The sequence below is a fragment of the Bos mutus genome, chromosome 22, assembly GCF_027580195.1.
Source record: "Bos mutus isolate GX-2022 chromosome 22, NWIPB_WYAK_1.1, whole genome shotgun sequence".
In the NCBI taxonomy this organism is placed as follows: Eukaryota; Metazoa; Chordata; class Mammalia; order Artiodactyla; family Bovidae; genus Bos; species Bos mutus.
Window position 1 is genome coordinate 14643580 of NC_091638.1, and position 20805 is coordinate 14664384.

Sequence of the window (20805 nt, forward strand, 5' to 3'; positions counted from 1 at the left end):
GGTCTAATACAATTCTCCTGTAAAATTCAGACTGTAAATTGAACAGTAAAATTAGTTGGAGAAAAGTCTCATTATGTGAAGCTTAAGGATTTCTTTAAAAAATCTTGTATGTTGGGTTATATGTCATAATTGTAAGTATAAACAATAAGCTAATTGCAACTTTATCTAAAACCTATCTGTATTCCAGAGATAACTGGAATTTTGCAAAATGATGTATAAAAGAGGGAAGTCATTCTGTCTTAGTGGAAGCAAAGATTCCAGGACACTGCCCCTCTTTTTTTCTATAGAACATGCTAATAGAGGCCAGGTAGATAACACAAAGGAATGAGACCAACTGGGTACCATGTACTAGGGAGCGGTACATGGTACTTTCTAGCTCCTAACCAACTGTTCCTTCTCAGTAAAATCTCAGGAACGTGAGCCTGAAGTTGCCAGCTCTCCAGATTTATCAAGAGGAGCTGAGAAATCCAGATTGTTTTTTGGTGTTAACACTTAATGATTTTTAAGACTTGGCAATTAGTTCAAAAATTGAAAGCACAATGTAGGCAAAACGTGACACAGTTGTAAAAGTGTGGCCCCATCAGTTCTCCTGAGGTCATGCAAGTGGTGTCGTTTTGACGTTGAGCATCAAACATCTTAGCTGGGTCTGCTGTTCAACTTTCACTTGTGAAGAAGAAGCTGTGAGGTGTGTTAGACGCGCCACAGCTGTCGAGAGATGCTGCGTGCTCTGTGTTGGAAAGATGATGGGGGCAGAAAGAGAACCGGACTTGATAAATAAAGTTGCATGTGGATATTGGTCCCTCTGAGCAAGGTCCTGAGCAGGCAGAAGTGGTGCCTCTCTGCGGCCTCCTGCAGTTGCACCTTGGAAGGTGGTGTCTGGTGGGGACTAGTGAGGCGCCAGCCCTCTTCTGCTTAGGGATGACTCAGTCCTCCCTGCTCCTGCCCCTCCCACCCCCCTCCCACCTCCGGCCCCATCCCCCGCCCCCCACCATCCCGTTCCTAGCGGGCGTGTTTCCTCTTTTCACTTCCTGTCTTGCTGCTGCATTTATACATTGTGCTTATCATGGTCCCTCACCCTAGGGACCTCCTGCCATCCCATGAAGCTCTGTGACTGAAGGCACAACTGTCAAATTCACTCAGTGACTGCTTGTCTGTTTTGACCAGTTTCTTAGTAACAGCCTTGTTAATTTCAGTCAGAAAGACTAATTGAGTGCCTTTTTCTGGGAGGGGAGAGTGTGTTTCCTGATTCAGCCCCTTGGTGGCTCTGATCTCTGACCTCATTGCTTCCTGGGATGTTCTTATATAGAGACTTTTGGCTTCTGCTCTCAATACCATGCATTCCTAATTATTTTTTGCTACTTCATGAGTAATAGCAAGGTCTGCTTGGGTTACTTACTGAAAGTGGATATTAAAAATTGAGCTAAGATGATGAAAATTGAGCTAAGATGCCCCATTTCTCTCTTGCAATTTCCACATGCCTGCATCAGTGCTATGTGGAAAATTTGTTCTTTGCCATCAAGCTGGTTTGAGTCTAGAATCTGACTTTGAGTGTGGACCAAGTGGGGCCCAATTGCCTCTTGGGGATTATTTAGAATTAATAAAATTAGGAATGGGACACCTTTTGACTACACATGTGCCTGAAGTATGAATTGTTAGCCAAATGAACTTTTATGTGGTACAGTTTATCTAGAGGATTAGGAATTTAAGGGCTTTATTTATTGATTACAGTTAAGCGCATTTTATTGCAAAGAACAATATTTGCAGCTAAGTAGCCGTGTCCAAGCTGAGATGTTTCTTCTTACTTGATCCTACAGTGAAGTCAGCGTAAGCGACAACTTCTGTTTCCATAGCTGCGGAATCTGTTTTCAAAAACACAAGGCTATGATTTCACTGTAGGTCAGCGCACATGGAGAAGCTGATATGGAAATGGAAAGAATCTTTCTTCAAGACACAATTTAAAACAAAAACTTCCTGTCCTCCTTTGATATCTAGATGCAATTTCCCCCTTTAAGTTTTACGAGTTAATTTCAGAGGTTGACCATGCGATGATCCTGGTTGATGGTATTTCTGTCACTCAGGAAGCCCCTCAAACATTTCCTTCTCATTTCCTGATATAATGGCTGACTCAGTGGAAAGCCATTATACTTTTTGGTCATCAGCATTGTGAGTAGCCTGTCGTGTAGTTGTGGCTAAGACAGAACAGTTGGGTTGGTTATGTTCAGTAGGTTTGAGCGTAAAGGCCACATCATTTAATTAAGTCTACACCCCAGCTTTTACTGTTTCCCAGGTACTGGGGACACAACAGTGAAAAATTAGAAATAAGTCTCTCTTTTACTCATTTCTTCCCAAACCATACAAGGCATGGAATACAAATTGTGTGTCCTTGGACTTTTTATAAAGCCTGATTGTGGAAAATGCCTGTTGACATAGAGTCCCCATTTCCTCAACAGGTTCACCCCTACTTTCAGAGGGTTTCTGAGCAGAGCTATTATTTATTGAGCGTTTACTAAGGGCTACCTGGGTCGATCCCTCGGTTGAAAAGATCCCCTGGAGAAGGGAACGGCTACCCACTCCAGTATTCTGGCCTGGAGAATTCCATGGACTGTATAGTTCATGGGGTTGCAAAGAGTTGGACACGACTGAGCAACTTTCACTTTCACTAGAGGGCATTTTGACTGTAGGGTATTAGCTCCTTTCATCCCCATGAGAGCCTTGCACTGTTAGGAATTAATATTACTTCCCATTTTGTAGATGAGAAAACTGAGGCTTAACTGACTTTAACTTGTCTAACATCCCATGGTGACTCATGGCAGCTGTGTCTTTCTGTCCCCGGAGGGGTTGAGCTTATAGTGGGTGTGTTTTAGGAAATGCAGTTGCGCCTGTGTGGCTGGGGTGAGGAAATGTGCTCATAGCCAGGCTGTTTAAATGTGTGGGCTGGTCAGATGATGCCACAGTCAGTGCTGAAGCATGGAGAGGTCGGGGCTGGACTGTCGTGCTGGAGGACAGCCAAGGACCTAATAAGGAGGGATGACAAGATTGTTTGGGTGTAGTTCTGTGGATGGGGAAAGGCTGCTTGCAGAGATAAAATTCTACTGGACATACACTTCAATTATATTTTATGCATCTTGTTTTTATTAAAACAGAGACACTATATTCTATACACTGTTTTGTGACCTGCCTTTTCCCCCATTCATTTTATCCCGAGCATCTCTTCTTGGCTTGCCTGGGTTTCTCTGCAGTATCATTAGAAATGGGACATGTGCAGGCCTGTTATATGGTTGGACCATGCTTTATTTTATTGAAATCTGTATTATTAGACAACTTTGTTTTCTGGTTCCTCATTGTGACTTAGTGCTGAAGGGGGAAAGGTCAGTCTCTGCACACAGTTATGGTTTTTCCTTAGGAAATTATTGCAGAAGTGGAACTGCTCTTTTTTGTAAATTAATTTATTTATTTTAATTAGAGGCTAATTACTTTATAATATTGTAGTGGTTTTTGCTATACATTCACATGAATCAGCCATGGGTGTACAAAGAATTAATCTCAAAAATATACAAGCAGCTCCTGCAGTTCAATTCCAGAAAAATAAACGACCCAATCAAAAAATGGACCAAAGAACTAAACAGACATTTCTCCAAAGAAGACATACAGATGGCTAACAAACACATGAAAAGATGCTCAACATCACTCATTATCAGAGAAATGCAAATCAAAACCACAATGAGGTACCATCTCATGCCAGTGAGAATGGCTGCTATCATAAAATCTACAAACAATAAATGCTGGAGAAGGTGCGGAGAAAAGGGAATCCTTTTACACTGTTGGTGGGAATGCAAACTAGTAGAGCCACTATGGAGAACAGTGTGGAGATTCCTTAAAAAACTGGAAATAGAACTGATATACAACCCAGCAGTCCCACTGCTGGGCATACACACTGAGGAAACCAGAATTGAAAGAGACATGTGTACCCCAATGTTCATCCCAGCACTGTTTATAACAGCCAGGACGTGGAAGCAACCTAGATGTCCATCAGCAGACGAATGGATAAGAAAGCTGTGGTACATATACACATTGGAGTATTACTCAGCCATTAAAAAGAATGCATTTGGAACTGCTTTTGATGCACACTCCTGAGCATGAACCACCTCATAACCTGCATGATCAGCAGCACAGATTATAAGTAGGGGGAAAAAGAGTGCAGCGGGATAGATGGCAAAAGAGTGTCTCATACTTGTTTTCATTTTTGTTTCTCTGATTACTTGTGATTTTTCTCCTGAAAACTACTATTTGAATTTTCTCTCATAATGATTCCCTACATGAGCATTTTTATTGGGGAAGTTAACATTTTTTCAGTATAAAATAATCCTCATACTTTCTTTGAAAGCATTTGTCTTGTTATTGACATTCTCTTATAATCTTAAATTTTTATTTTTCACGTAGGATTGCTTTTTTATATCCCACCTGGTTTTTTGAAAAATTTCAGATCTATATAAGTGGTAAGAGAAGGATGTGCTGAATGTGCTGTTGCTTCAGTCGTGTCTGACTCTTTGTGACCCTGTGGACTATGGCCCACTAGGCTCCTCTGTCCAAGTATTTTCCAGTCAAGAAAACTGGAATGGATTGCCATGCCCTCCTCTAAGGGATCTTCCTGACCCAGGGATTGAACCCATCTCCTGCATTGGCAGGTGGGTTGTGTGTTTTTTTTTTTTTACCACTAGCGCCACCATGGAAGCCCAAGAGAAGGATACCATGAACTAAATTGATGTTTGTATTTATTGGTATGTTTGCCATGTGCTAAGGCATGAAACACCCTTGGGTTCAACACCAGCCCCACCTCTAGGTTCTTGGGACTGTGGGGAGAAACCTCCAGCCCCAGTTTCCCTGCCAACAACTGCAGGAGGGGCATGATGCCGGCCTGCAGGTCTTGTGAGTTTTAGGTCAGCATTCCCTGGGGTAATGCACCCAGGCCTGGCCGGGCTCACAGCCACAGTCACTGCAATAAATGGGAACTGTTCGTGCTCTTTTCCTTGTTGGAGTCATTATGAGTTTTTAAACTCCAGACTCCACCTGGGGAGTGAGTGCAGTGAGAGACAGGACCCAAGGAGGGGTCATGTACAGAGACCTGTTCTCTTCCCTCTTCCTCTCCCACCCTTGCCCCACATTCCTGGGCCTCTTTCTCACTCTGGTTATTGTATTAACTTTATCCCCAAGCGTGACAGCACCACAGCTGCTGTTCTAGCTGTACATGGTTTATTACTGACTCTGGCCTCATGCACTTGCCTTGCCCGTGGAGCCCAACTCTCTCTCTCCCCATTTCTTGCTCCCCAGATATCCCTCACCCCTTCAAAGTGGCGGCGCACACAATGTTGACTGCAGGGCTTCCTTGTTTGGGACGTGTAGGTTTTCTCAGGGGATGTTTTCTTTCTTCATAGCAACATGTTTCTATTCTGGAATCACAGAGATTTCCAGCAAGCCACCCTACAGGGGCTTGGGATGAAGTTCTCATTCTTGCTACCCTGTCTGACTTTGACCAGCCTCTAGTCAAAGGCTGGACTCCTCCCTGGACTTGGAGATATGGAGAGGACTCCTCTGCAGATCTGAATTTTCTGACAGGGGGTTAGAATTGGGGCAGGGAGCATACGGGTGGGGATGCTCCACCAAGAACCATCTCCAGCCTACCTGCCACCCATCAGGCTGGCCTTACATTCCCTGGCTGGCAGAATGAAATGTCCAGAGAGCACTGTATCCCCCCAGTTTGGCTTGGAAGCACAGAGCAGCCCTGTAGGCGTATTGGGGAGCCTGTCTGCAGGGGAGCGTGTGGTTCCTATGCTAACTTGGGAGACAGTGCTCCCTTAACATCTTGCTCAGCTTTTAGGGTCTCTTAGGTAACTTATATCTGTGCTGGACGTGGGCCAGCTGGTCTCCCTGAACTTGCTTTGTGCTGGAAGACACATGAAGGTTCCGTTGGGGACGAAAGAGGAGAGGCTCCACAGCACAGCCTCCCTACTTGGTCTCCTTTCCCCAGAGAGGGAGCTATTTATGGTGCGTTATAAATCTGCTGCCGCCAGCCAGATAGACCGGGACTGTTACGTAAGACTGTTAGAGCGTGCTGCCTTTTTATTCTCCTTTTTTCAGGAGATGTGGCAGGGCTTGCAGAAGGCAGCGTAGCTGGGCACTTCTGTTCTGTGGGTTGCAGCAGAATTATTTTTGGAAACCAGGGAATTTGGTCACATGACAGTTTTCATTCAGTGAGACCTGATGGATGAAATAGATTTCTCCTTACTTCTTAGGGATCTGTAGGGGACAGTGGCTTTGTTGGTGGATTTGTTTCTGTCCTTAGCACAGTTTAGAAAGAGAAGATTGAGTTATGGGACTAAGCTTGGTCAGAGTCATTGCCTTGAGTGACGGAAGTTTTCTTTGAGTGATTCTTGATTTAAAAAAAATAGTGGGGTGGGTGGGGTGGGGTGAGATTCACCTTCAGAGCTGGAGAACAGTATAGCCTTAAGAATGAAATTTATTTCACATGTGTATGTGGGTGCCTAGGCATGAGAACGTGTGGAAGAGAGAGAGAGAGCAAGGGAGGAAAGACACAGAGGCATCCCACACATACTAGGTGCATATATAAGAGCCGCTCACGTGATGGGTGCACCTATCCCGTGCATGGGTCAGGGGCATGTGATGGGCGCACATCTCTGCTGCATGGGTCAGCAACACGTGGCGGGACACGTGACAAGGGCACGTGACGGCAGCTGCACATGTGTCGGGCATGCCTGTTGGGTTTGTGTGTGAGGTGCAAGTGCTGTGTACATGTGACAGCACAGGCGGTGGTCACATGTGATGGGTACAAGTGTGCAGCCCCCATTCCACGCTCAAGCTCTTCCTTCAGTCATTCTAGTCTTAGTCTCCAGCTGTCCCGGCCTCTCCTTTTCTAGGGACCCTCAGGGGTCTCATAGGACTTCACAGAAGGCCACCATAGCCCTCCTGGAGACCATAGGGCATCTCCTTTCCTGTGCCTTTGGTTCCCAACATGGCTCCGACTTTCTGGCTGTGAAAGTTAAGTCGCTCAGTCGTGTCCGACTCTTTGCGATCCCATGGACTGTAGCCTACCAGGCTCCTCCATTCATGGGATTTTCCAGGCAAGAGTACTGGAGTGGGCTACCATTTCCTTCTTCAGGGGATCGTCCCAACCCCAGGGATTGAACCCAGGTCTCCTGCATTGCAGACAGACGTTTTACCCTCTGAGCCACCAGGGAAGCCGTAGTTGCTGATATTAGCTGCTCCAAGTCTTCTTACTCGTTCTGTGGGTAGTCACATATGCCCTCTCCCAAACTGCTCCTTCTTTGTGCAGCGTCATGGTGTAGCAGTAGTTGAAATTTTTGAGTAAATAAGAAATGCTTCCAGTCCTGCTTCTTGCCAGTTATATGAAGAAAACTTTGAGCAAGTCACTTAACTTTTCCCTACCCCCATTCCCCACCCCTACCTCACAAAATGAGGAGATCTACCAAGCTATGCTGTAGATTTATTTTACAGGACAAAGGGCATTATGCCCATGTGAAAGCCCTCAGTGAGCAGTATCCTCCTGTACGGCCAGTGGCTGCTTTTGGCTAGTTCTGCACTATTGCTGCAAAACTGCAGCTCATCTCCTCCCTCTCCAGCTGTTCAACTCTTACATCATATTTTCCACTCTTTAGCCCCCTGTCCCGTTATTTAAGGAGCTGGCCAGAAAGGTCAGATGAGGTGGTAGAAGAGGAGCAAACCAGTACGGTCGCCCATCAGCTGTGAGCCAGCTCGGCATGACCCTGGAGGCCAGACCCCATCTCTGGGCTATCTGAGGCATATGTATTTCTTATAAGGAATTGAGTGGTCTCAATGGGGTTTTGAGTCCCTTTGCCTCTGTTATGGCAAGAGCCTTGTTTTTAAAGACAGTGGACAGATGCAAGAGAACGATCATTGGTCAAGATCCCATGAAACATCTGATTCTCCGTTGGACATAGAACAACTTTAAACACATAAGCACGATATATTCACACCTCTAATAGTGCAGCATCTTTGGAGCCATTTAAATCTAGGTTCATACATCTGGACTCTAAAATGTGACGCAAACATCTGCAAAACGGACTCAGAGACATAGAGAACAGACTTATGGTTGCCGAAGGGGAAGGTGTTGGGGGAGGAATGGAGTGGGACATTGGGGTTAACAGATGTAAGCATTTATATATAGAATGGGTAAACAACAGGGTCCTACTGTGTAGCACAGGGAACTATATTCAATATCCTGTAATAAACCATAATGGAGAAGAATATGAAAAAGAATGTATATATGTATTACTGAATCACTTTGCTGTATATCAGAAATTAATATAACATTGTAAATCAACTAAACTTCAATGAAAAAATATGATAAAGGGAAAAAAAATCTAGGTTCAAATCCTGGGTAAGTTATTTAATCTCTCTGAGCCTGTTTTCTCTCCTGTAAAAAGCAGATACTGATATTACTTTATAGGCTGTGAACCTTGAACAAGGTCCTGTATATAAAAGACCAAGCCCAGTGCCAGACCTGCAGCTCATTTTGCAAGGAATGCTGGGGCTCTCTGCACTTAGAAAAAGCACATGTTCATCTTACCACCTTTGAAGCAGGCAGCAGTTTGCTCAGAGAAGTAGTTGAAGATGGCAACAAAGCACATTGCCCTGGCCAGAGAGAGGGAAGCCCTGGTGCCAGTCATGCCATAGTCAAGATATTAATAGGTTGTAAGCAAGTCATCCTGAAGCAGGTGTCAAGGTTCTGGAGTGTTCACCCTGATTTCAAATGACTCTTTTCCTTTAGGACCATCCACAGCCTGCAAGTTCCCTGGCCTAATGTTATTATTCCTAAGATAAAAATAAGTATTGAAAAAATGCCTCCACTGTGCATTCAGGTGCTTAAATGCTTATGATCCTTAGGGCAGGTCTCCTAACTTTTAATTCAGTTTCAGGCCTGCTGTCCTAGGCCTGGCAGACTATCTGCTTTTGTTGTGTATACTTCTTCCAGCAACTTGACAACTGGTTGGTGGTACCCACGTTTTATAGATGAGTCTATCTAGGACCTGACCCCTGCAGTCTGTAGGGAATGGTTGGGTACCACACCCAGTCCTGTGTGGTACCCATCATTGGATCTAAATCTTCCTCTAGGACCAAAAGGGTCTGAGTGGCTGTGGGCTGACTGGTTTGCCTTGGGGAAATGTGGGGGCTTCTAAAGCACACTGTTTCTTTTAGAACCAAAGGCCCTTGAGGGAGGCAGAATCTCAAGTTGTTCTATCAAGATTCCTATCCCCTGGTTAATCAGTCAAGCAGTGATCTAGGTACTGCTATGAGCGGACTTTGCAGATGGAAATAAGGTTATTAATCACATGACTTTAAGATAGGGAGATTGTCCTGGATTATGTAAGTGTAATCACATGAGCCTTTGAAAACAGAAAAGAACAGGAGAGGAGGTTAGAAAGATGCAGCAGAAGCAGATAGAGCATGTGGACTCAACACGCCTTTGCTGGCTCTGAGACGTAGGGGTCACGTGCAGGGACTGGAGACAGGCCTTTTGGAGCCAATGGAAAGCATGAGAAGGAACACAGGCAGCCCCAAGCAACAAAGACCAGCCCCAGGCTGACAGCCAACATGGAAATATGATCGTCAGTCCTGCAGCCACAAGTAGCTGATTTTTGCCAACAATCTGAATAAGCCTGGATATGAGTTCTTCCCTGTAGCTCCAGGAAGGAGCTCAGCCTTGCTGATGCCTTGACTGGAGCCCGCCTGGCAAGGCTCCTATTGGACTGCTATAACCTATAGCAGTCTTGACTTGATGAATGACTATTTCAGAACACTAAATTTGTGGCAGTTTGTCACAGTAGAAGTAGAGGGCTATATGGTCCTGGTAAACAATTTGTCCCTTAATGAAAACTTTTGCTGTTCTGGGACCTGTTGGTTCAGAATTGCTGAACTGTGACGGTAAGTTAGTCCCTGGATATATTGGCTGCCTCTGCCCCCCCACAGAACATAAACCTTGAAAGCTCAGGAACCTGGCTGATCCTGGAGGGGTTCCCCCATCCTCCAGCATGGGTTTATCCTTGTCACCTGTTGGGCCTCCAGCCCCAAAGTTCTGTTCTGGTTTCCTTCTGACAGCCTGGAGGAAGTTTATCCTTGAGGAACTTCTTCCTTTATCTCTTGGGAAATCGGTGATTCGTGTTCACAGAGGGCAGCTCTGTCTGCACAGTGTCACTTGACTCTCCTGCCAGAGGTCACCTCCACGTGGGTGGCAGAAGGTTCATGCTAATATCACTGGGGATTGGGGCAAGGGCTGACGAGGACACAGACGCCCTCCTGCAGCTCCGCCTACCTGCATTTGTGGTTCCTGGTGTGGCTCAGCTGCAAGGCCACTGGTTTTCTGATGCTCATTCAGTCCCTTCTTTGTTCATGATGGTGCAGCTGAGATCTGGAGGAGCAACACTATCCCCACAGTGTCACACAGCTCTGGGGGGTATTAGCTCAAGTTCTGAGCTGCAAAAAAAATCCCATGCTGGAGAAGAAGGAAACTGTAGGCAGATGCATACATGTTTTCTGTTGGCAGCAAACTGGATTAGGCTTGAGCAACTCCAGTCTTCTCTGACAGCCTGGGGGCTGGAATCGTGGACCACGAGTGGAGGAGAAGAGTGAGGCAGGCACCTGGGCCACGGGCCCCAGCGAGAGGCAGGATAACCCCCTCAGCTCAAATGCAAAACCGCTGGCCTGCTTGTGTTCTTTTTCCCTGCTTCCTTTCCTGGCCCCTCTTTTGCTGACAATTTGACCCGGTTGCAGGATTTCTCACTCCTCTGCTAAGAAAAATCTCTGCTTCCCGCAGGCTCCCCAAGTAGAACCAAGTAAGACAGAGGCGCTTTCATCTCTCAGGGCTGTCCACCCTCACTTTGCTTAAGCCTTGTTTGTTTCCTCTGCCTGAAAGAAGCCTTTTGCTTGGTGTGCCAGGGTTGGCTGGAGCCAGAGAGCATCCAGGGCTGCGACCGTTTTGTTCCTGAACCCCGTGTGAAGTCTTGGAAATGTCTGCATACACTAGAGTGAGGGGCAGTGGCCAGGTGCCTAGGATCATTTTCCCACGGAGTTCCTATCCCTTTTCTTAGTTCACACCTGGCTCCGTGACCTTTGGAAACTTCTGAAGCTCTCTGAGGACCCCTGTCCTTCAGCTGTAAAAATGAGACTGGTATGAGGTGGACTAAGAGTCAGATGCTCACTGGGTGACTGAGCGAACACAGAGAGATGGATCTGTGTCTTGTACAGAATGCTCACACCCAGCTCTTCCCACACTCCGTGTGGCTGCCAAGTGGCCTGGGTATGGTCATTTCAGGGTTGTTGTTGTGTAGCTGCGAAGTCGTGTTCAACTCTTTGTGACTCCATGGATTGTAGCCCACCAGGCCCCTCTCTCCATGGGATTTCCCAGTCAAGAATACTAGAGTGGGTTGCCATTTCCTTCTCCAGGGGATCTTCCTGACCCAGGGATCAAACCCACATCTCCTGCACTGCCAGGCATTTCTTTACTGCTGAGCCACCTGGGGAGCCCCATATCAGCGTAGGCGCCCTCATCTTAGCTGTGGTCCAGTCTGTCCATTTGCTTAGAGCTGCTTTCAGACAGGTTTCAGTTAGTAAATGAAGCCACATGCCCTGTATCTCAGTCTGTACTGGTCCCTGAGTGGTTGAGTAGAACTTCACTTGTAATTCTTTATCGGAACTGAAGAATTCAATTGGAAATACCTTGGCTCGAAGGAAACAGAATTTGCAATGTGATCACTCATCAGCTCAGGGCTCTTATTTTCTGAAGATTTTGTTCATTTTTTTCAGAGATTCTAAGTCACCGGGCTCCTCTCTCTGGCTTGTCCCTTAGGTTCCCCGTGAGGAGCCGCTGCCAGTGTGCCCGACCTCCTGGGGGCTGTCTGCCCGACTGCCCCAGACTCCAGCAGCGGGGCCACCGATGGCAGTGGGCACCTCCCCGTGAAACCTGCCAAGCTGGACGCCACAGCTCTGCACGACGACGCTTTGGCCAACTCTGTGCCCCCTTCGGAGGCGTGCAACCATGCAGTCCTAGCCTGCGGCCTGGGCATCCCCGAGGAGCACTATGTGAGCGAGGCCGTGGAAGATGCGCCCAGCTGCAGAGGGTACCGAGATGCCTGCACCATCACCGGTAAGGGGCCTCTCCCTGCCGGGGATGGGGGAGTCAGTGAGGACTGGGGAATGGTGGGGCTGCAGGAGGGGGTCTGGGGAGGGACCTGGAGGTTGAGGAGAGACCACCAAAGGGCAAGGAGTCGCAGCTTTGGGATTGTGAGACCTATCGTCCAGGACTGAACTGTCTGAGATGAACACACTGTGTAATAGAATTGTCCTGAAGGTTAGAGATGGGAGCACTGAGTCTTGAGCCGTGCGCCCGGCCCGTAGCGATGCTCAGGGTAGTTTGGTCCCTCGCCCCTCTCCCTGAGGCTCTGTTTCTTCTGACATAAAACAGGTGTAATGAAAATAACATGCCATGGTGCTGTGGGCTGCAGCAGCGGGGAACTCCCCGCAGGGCCCTGTGCACACCGTCAAGTTCAAGTTCTCATAGACACCTGTGTCAGTCACACCTTCCCAGTGTCCTGGGAACAGGGGGATCCACGCCCCACCCACCCAGTGCACTGGTAGCACCTGCTCTTCAGGCGCATTGTAACGGAGCTCTGGCTTGTTTCTCTCCTTGAGGGATCCTCAGGACAAGTGTTTGGAGCTGGCACTGGAGGGGCTGCGAGTGGGAACGGTGAGGGCTGGTGTGCGCAACAGCAGCAAGGAGCCTCGTAATGCATCTAGTTGCGTTTTTATCGAAGTTTCTGCCCAGCTCTCACCTTGTCTGCGCCGTTTGGTTTCACACTCTTGTTGGAAATAATGTTCGTTGACAGTTTCAGATATGCAGATTTGGCTTCCAGTTGGTTTTCACCGTTTTCTCACCAGTTAAGCATTGAGGACCCCACCCCACCCCACGTCAAAAGCTTCCTGGCTAAAAGGGGCGTGGAGATGCCGCCGAACCCCTGGGTGCCGAGCCCTTCCTCCACTTGTGAGCTGAATCTTCCTGCTACTTGCCTGGCCCCCAGAGGACACGCGTCCAGCACCTGTCCTGTCTCTATCACACCATCCGTTTCTCCTTGCTCCTGTGTCTCTCCTATTAGCACAAAAACAGGTGACCACATTCTCCTTCTTAAAAGGAATCCTTCTTTGCTCTTTTCCCCACAGCCAGCATCCCTGTCTCTGCTCTTTGGTTTGCTGACTCTGGTTTTTCTCCTGTTTTCTCATGTGTCCACTATGCACAGGCTTGGGCCCCACCGTACCCCTAGTACTGATGGCCTCGTGCAGTTCGGCAGTCCATCCTCAGCCTTCTCGGCAGGAGTTGACACTGCCGGCCACCCCCTTCTCCTAAAAATGTGGTCCTCCCTTGGCTTTGGGTCCTGACCTAGCTGGCTGCTCCTCTCCAGGAACTGGGAAGCCCCGGGGCTCAGCTCTTCTCTCTCCTGGGTCTGTGACTCCCTAAGTGATCTCTCCCAGGCTCCAGGAGTTGGAACCTGCCTCTGCGCTGACTGCTACCAGTGCCTGCCCTCATGCTGGACTTTCCCTGAAGGCCAGATGTGAGGGTCTGACTCCACAGCACGGCATTTGTACGTGGATGCCTATGACTACCCTGGCCTTTAGTGAGCTCCTGGTTTCCTCCTCCACCTGCTTTCTTTGCAGTCTTTCTAAATGGTCCTTTTGCCCTTTCAGCTGCTCAGACCAGAAGCCTTGGAGGCACTCGTGACCTCTGTATCTCTTTCCTATCCTGGTTCACTAGGAAGTCTAGTGACTCATGGTTCACACTGTGTCCAGAGTTTGACTGGTTCTCGCCAGCCCCAACAGTAACTGGTCGAAGCCACCTTCATCTCACGCTCAGATTGTTGCAGTGGCCTCCTGACTGGGCCTCCTGCTTCCTTGCTTGCCTCTGTGCAGTCCGGTCTCTGCCTATCCAAAGGAGTGACTCAGTAAATACAAAGTTGGATGGCTTAACTCTTCTGCTCCACACCTCCCCTGGGCTCCCTTCTGTCCATGGCTTAAGTGACAGGGTTTCCTGTGCCCATTTGACCCATCTCCTCTTCAGCTCACTCCATTCCGGATACACTGGCCTCCTCACTAATTTTTGGACAGACCCAGAACATCATCCCATCTCAGGGCCTTTGTTCTTGCTGCTGTCCAGCTCCTGGATGGCCTTAACCGCAGGTGGCCTCCTGATTCCTACTGTACTTTCTCCAAATGGCAGTCCTTGGAGGCCTTTAGTGAGTTCCCTGAAGACAGAATGGTCTACCCCTTTCCCCATCTCCCTTACCTGCTTTAGCTTCCTCCCCAGATTTAGCCATGCACTACCGTGGTTGCATTTTGTTGACCAAACTTGCAGTTAAATAGAAGCTACTGCTAGGGTAATCACAAAGGCAAGGGCACGGATTTTGTGCGTCCTTGAGTCTCATGACTATAAGAGCACCTGGATGTGGCCGTTACTCAGTAACTATTTGCTGAGTGAATGAAATGTGTTCTTTAATTATTACTGCATTCCCATGAAGTGGGGAATGTTGTCCCTTTTTTTCCAAGTAAAAGGACTAAATCAGGAAAGGCTCAGCATCCTGCCTAAGATACCTGAGCTCTAAGGGGTGGGGCTTGATGTAGATCCTGACCCCAAGATACGTGTTCCCTGCCCCACCTCTGCCAGGAATACAGTCCAGGTGGGGAGACAGATAAGCGAGTAGAAATAGGCTATGCGGCATGGTTAGACCAATGATAAGCACTGGCACACGGAAGAACACCACGGAGGGTGCCTGGCTGAGCCTTGAAGAGGCGAGGATGGGGGAGACCAGGAGGGCTTCTCCGAGGAGGCAGTGTCCCAGCTGCATTTTCATTTGTCTGAACACATAAGCTCACCACTGGGATTCTAGTGGCATTTTGCCAGTGAAATCCAGGAAGCGTTTCACTTGTTAAAGTAGTTTCACTTTGAACGTGACGAACGAGCGCAGAGTAATGGCAGAATGGCAGTGCTGAAACGTCAAGCCCTATGGGGCGTGGTAGCTGGCGGTTCTTTGCTGGAACATCCGTAGCAGGCGCCATGGGACAGCTGAGAAACAGCTCAGTGCTGTCACGTTTGGCAGCGGCTTGGTAAACAAGAGTGTAAACACAGCCATTGTTATGTGCTTAAGGCGGCCAGACAGTGCAGAACACGCTCAGGTTAAAGCTTTATATGTTGGTCTTCGGGAGGAAGACACAAACCAGAAAACCCTCTTGAGTATCCCCAAGAACATGTATGTGGACTCCAAGGGCTTTGCCCAAGCGCAGTCCTGGGAGACCGCTTGGCATCCAGCCTCAGATAAATCCATGCCACCCCCGGTTCCCAGGGAGCTCTGAGATGAACAACAGGCTTTTTGTTCCTCTCTCATTTTTAGGCAAAGCCAAATTGCCCAGCACAAAGCCCCGCTCCCCCTCTCCCTCCTCCTCCCCAGGGATATCACATTTTGGGGTGCGTCATTTTTTGGTTTGGGGTGGTTTAACGAGATGAGCCGATAGGGTGCCCAGGCTGCCTGGAGTTACGTAACCCATTGTGCTTCCAGGGCAGTGCACAGTCTTAGGATTTGCCCCGACAAGCAAACTCAGAGAAATGCTGAGTAGGTACAGAAGGTGGCTGGGCCGAGGTGCTGCCCAGGCTGGGTGCTAATGGGGGATCGCTCTTCGCTCTGAACTGCCGCTGGAGTCTCTTTCTGCACATGGCCCTGGTGTTTCAGTTCGGCCAGCCCGTGAGGGCCCAGCCTCTGCCGGGACTCTGCCCAGGCAGGCTCATTCGGACAAGCTCATGTGGTGAGTGTGTTTGCCCGGCGTGTCCACTGTGCTTTTCTTTGTGAAGATTGTGGCCAGAGAGGCGAAAGGCCGCAGGAGAAGTTGTTTCTCTCCTGTTCTGTTCAGCTTGGCAGGTTGTCCTTGGACCTGGGATGGGAAACTGCAGTATTGACTTGTTGACATGCAGAGTGGAGGGACCTTGGAAGCCGCTCACACCCCTCTTAGTCCCTCATCCAGGCTCAGGAGAGGTGGGTGACCCCCGTGGGGCCGTGAGCAGCATGTCTGAGTTGGGACCAGGCTTCAGGACTCCCACCACCTTGCCCTCTGAAATCTCTGAAGCGGCTGAGCAAGGTCTCCAAGGTCCTCTCTGACCTCTCCTCCTCTGTGACTTTACTGATCCTGTGTCTTATCCTGGTTTCTTAAAGCCTCATCTGATGTCTGGGTCAGCAAGGGATTTTTCAGAAGGTGAGGAACACAGTCAGACAGCGTCTCCCCCCATCCTTTCCTCTTTTTCTACCCTGTTTTTTTTTTCCCCTCTATTAAATGTGCTTGGTCCTGTCCCTCCCGTCCACACCCCGGTGATGGTGCGCTTGCTAATCGGTTCTGCTCTGGCTTGTCTCATGTTGTGGGGCTAACGTTTCTGCTCACTTCCTCTAAGCTGATCAGAGTGCGACGGTTGGTGCATCTAGTTTCTGTCCTGTTGTCTATATGCTGTTACTCATGGTCTGTCTGGGACCACACACCAGTGAGTTTCTCGGAAGCGCGAGCTCTTCTTGTTCCATTCAGTTATAGGTTTCAAGACATGTGAGAACTCTGGATGGGAGATTATAGAGATGCTGTGGTGTGTGTGTACTTAAAATATCTTCAGGCTTGGTCAGTAATTCTGTTCAACTAGCATCTATCTGAGGCCAGCTTTTTGATGGTGTCCACAGGTGAGATCTGGTCTCCCCTTCCAGAGCTCTGGAGGTGGGCAGAGGCGGAAGTGACTCGCTGTGAGCCAGCCAGGATTGCTCCCACTATGCTCATGGGAACTGTCCTTGTCATTGCAGGGCCACCATTTCAGATTTGGTCCTCTTCTGTCACCAATTTAAGCCATCAGACTTGGTGACGTATCCTCTGAAAACATGCTCAAATAAAATATTATGGACATCTTTTATGATTAAATGTGAAGTCTTGCTTATCAATTCCTGTCTAGTATAAAATTTTTATTGTGTTTTCCATTGAAAATGTATAATGTTAATGGTGTTTACTTGGCTAAATGAAACAGAAAAAAATGGACGATGAAACACCCCTTCTTTTACAGAGTGGGAAAATGTGAATTAGAGTCTAGGGAACCGCACATCTTTTTCTGAATTCGTAACTTAGAAATGATCTTTGCTTCTCTCAGTTGAAAGGCCCCGGTTTAGCAGTTGGTTTTTTTTTGCAAGTGCAGTGCAGGAGGAGGGCCCTGTTATGCTGGTTTTAGGGCTAACACTTAATCTTCAGCAAAACACAAAAACACTCACTTTTGTCTTTTAAACATGCTGACCTTGCTTCTCCTCCACTCCTCATCCTTAGGTGAGTGGGTAGAATATTTATTAGACAGGGTTTTGACATGTACTGTAAAATTTAGTTAAAATTATTAGTAAGAGTCCTGATATATGATTGACAGGCTATAGTTACAGATGCCTGATATATTCTTATCTTCATAATTCATTTTTGTTCTGAATTTGAGACAAGTTTTAATGTATCTGATGTATTGGTGTTAGTCTTTGCCCGTTTCAAACTGTTTTAGGAAGCTGGCAAATGATAAATTAAAATAAAAAAATAAAGGGACCTCCCTGGCATTCCAGTGGTTAAGACTCTGCACTTCCAATGCAAGGCCCACGGGTTTGATCCCTAGTTGTGGTGTAATGAAGATCCCACATGCTACATGGCGTGGCCAAATTTAAAAATAAAATAAAAAATAAAGAGTAGTGTTATTAAAGATTTGATCAGGGGTGCTTTGCAAGGGCTTCAGTACATTGAGTCCCCAGCCACAAAAAGCATTCCTAAGGGTGTTCCTTTAGGTACCAGGTTTTCATAATGGATTTACTTTGATTTGTTTTGCAAGTATCAGAGCAGTTGTCGCTTCACACACGCTGTGTTCAAGCTGCTCCTTAGGGGGACTGGAAGGGCCAGACGTGCGCCTTTGTCCTCAGCATCCTTTTGTGCCCCTCTGCTGAGGTTTGCTGTAGGGACTTGAAAGGGATTCAGCAAGAGAGAGTGCTGGGTGTGGCTTGCAGGTGGGTTTGAATGTTCTCCCAGCCACACAGTTCACTGGTGATTCTGGGACTCATGGCCCCAAGAACCTTGACTTTCTTCTCTGACCTCTGATCTTGATCTCAGACAAACTTGAGCAAATCAAGCAGAAACTGTCATGAACAGGAACTTTATAGCTGTAATTGGACTTGGAATAAATCAAATTTCATAGATCTGTGTTAGGGGTTTTCTGAGAAACAGAACCAACAGGATATTTTTATTATATTATATATGTTTATATATCATATTCTAAGGAATTGGCTTATGCAATTATGGAAGCTGACATGTCCCAAGATATACAGTTGGCAAGCTGGAGACCCAGGAGAGGCAGTGGTGTAATTCCAGTCCAGAAATTAGCAGGCTCAGTGGCTCAGACGGTAAAGAATCTGCCTGTAATGCAGGAGATCCAGGTTCGATCCCTGGGTTAGGGAGATCCCCTGGTGAAGGGAATGGCAACCCACTCCAGTATTCTTGCGTGGAGAATTCCATGGACAAAGGAGCCTGGTCGGCTACAGTCCGTGGGGTCACAAAAAGTCAGATATGACTGAGCAACGAACACTAACAGCCTAGAAAGAGCCAGTGTTTCAGTTTGAGTCCAAAGGTAGGAAAAAGCTGATGTCAGCTGGAGGGCAGTCAGGCAGGAGGAATTCTGTCTTACCCTAGGGAGAGTCAGCCTTTTTGTTCTATTCAGACCTTGCTATGGATTAGATGAGGCCCTCCCACATCATGGAGGGGGAATCTGCTCTACTCAGTCTACCGATTTAAATCTTAATCTTATCCAAAAACACCCTCACAGAAACAACCCAGAGTAATGTTCGGCCAAATATCTGGGTACCCCACGGCTCAGTTTAGTTGACAATTAGCCATCACAGATCCTAACAAAGGCTGACACTTACTGGGTAGTTGCTCTGTGGCTGGCAGGCTTCCAGGCACTGCTCTGGAAACTCACTTTGTTCTCAGCACAACCCTGCCGGGCAAGGACTGATATCCCCCTCATCTTTAAGGAGGTGCAGAGTGGGGAGGCCTGTCCTCTCCTGTAAACCAGGCATCCTTGGGGTCTGGACCCAACAGTGTTGCTTTCTGACCTTATTTAACCTCCTTCATTGTGTGTTTTTCTCTTCTATTAAGTTCATTTAAGTAGAGTTTTAATGATAAAAATTACACATGCAAATAGTAAAACTCAAAAGTGTACCAAAGCATAGTGAATGTGAGTAGCAATCACCCTTCCATCTGTACAGTTTAACCATTAAAAAATCGTTCCAGTAAGTTTTTATGCAACTAATTCTTTTTTTCTGAAAATACACTAACGGGACCATGCTGTATACCCAAATCTGCATTTTAAAAATTAACAATATTATGATTGCTTCATTGCAGTACATAGGATGTTGCCTTATGCTTTGAAATGGCTTCATAGTTGCTCGTTGTTTGGTTGTATCATTATCATCTTCCATTTATTTATGTTCTCAGACATATGGGGTTTTTTTTTGTAACAAACATTGTGCAGTTCCTCCTTTATTAACCAGGTTAATAGGTAATGAATCCTTCTAAATACATCATCTTAGAAATAACAATGGAATGCCTTATTGTAATGTAAAGGAGAAACTAAAGTAAAATAATGGAGCCTGAGTTCTGGTTGTAGCTTCACAAACCTGGCCTCCTTAGAGTATGCAGTGAGCAGGCAGGCGCTGCCCCTGTGGATAGGGTTGCAGTTAACCATACTGGCCTCTCAGCGGCCAAGAATGAGCCACTGTTTTTGTCAGTCCCCTGTTGACAGTTGCTTTGTTCCCAGTGTTTGCTTTTTAACAGTGCCCCAAGGAACAACATTCTTGCATGTATGTCTTTTGGGTCACTTATTTCACATGTCTGTGGGCTAATAATTTAGGATTTGCTGTGCATCGCAGCACAGCCCTCCAAAGAGCCTGCACCTATTAAGTGCCCAGCGTCCATGTGGGGAGGCAGGGGTCTTTGGGTTTAATCGACCATTTTCATCATGGTTAATCAGATAGTCATACAAAACGGTATTTCATCTTATTTTGTTTCTTCTTAATTATGAATGAGTCTGTTCCTCCTTTCTCTTTTGTCTCATTTTCTGCAAACAGCCTGCTTTTTGTCTTTGCTCATTTTTCTAGTGGGTTGTTGGCCTTTAAGAGGTATTCTGGAGATTCTGTTGTGTGTACAGAGGGTAGGGTGGTGTGCCAGGGTGAGATTCTTTTATATTTCAGAAGAGGAAAAAATGTCTTGAAAATAGTTACACAAATTACTGTTTAACTATGACTATGTCCATAATTCACAGAAGTACAGGGTGCTTAGAGATTATGTAAAGGGGATTTCTGAAGTAGCATTTCTAAGAAGGCTCCTGTAGGAAAGCCATATTTAGGCAGAAATCTGAAGGCTGTGTAGGTGTCGGCAGAGAAGGAGAGAGGGAAGGAGCAATCCACACGTTGGATAGCGTGAGCAAAGGCCCTGGGGTGGGAAGGTGCTCTGATAATAGTAGCTAACACCGACAGAGTGCCTACTGTGTGCTTCTCACGGTCCTCAATGCGTGAGAAAAGGCCCTGGGGGGGAAGGTGCTCTGATAATAGTAGCTAGCACCAACAGAGTGCCTACTGTGTGCTTCTCACGGTCCTCAATGCATGAGCAAAGGCCGTGAGG

The 20805-nt window shown here is 47.2% G+C and overlaps 1 protein-coding gene across 7 annotated transcripts in view; it reads left to right on the forward strand.

Moving 5' to 3' along the window:
* Positions 1-11933: 11933 nt before the first annotated feature.
* Positions 11934-20805, forward strand: part of TRAK1 (trafficking kinesin protein 1) — a 101171-nt gene continuing 92299 nt past the window's right edge. The window contains exon 1 of one of the 7 annotated variants that reach the window (XM_070359274.1): positions 11934-12196. Coding sequence is in view for 5 of the 7 variants with exons in the window: in XM_070359270.1 (XP_070215371.1) it covers positions 15804-15894 (91 nt within the window). In the remaining 2 variants the exon portion in view is untranslated. Of the gene's footprint in view, positions 12197-15676; positions 15895-20805 lie in introns of those variants that run through there. The other 6 variants (XM_070359277.1, XM_070359270.1, XM_070359271.1 and 3 more) reach the window with 6 other exon arrangements.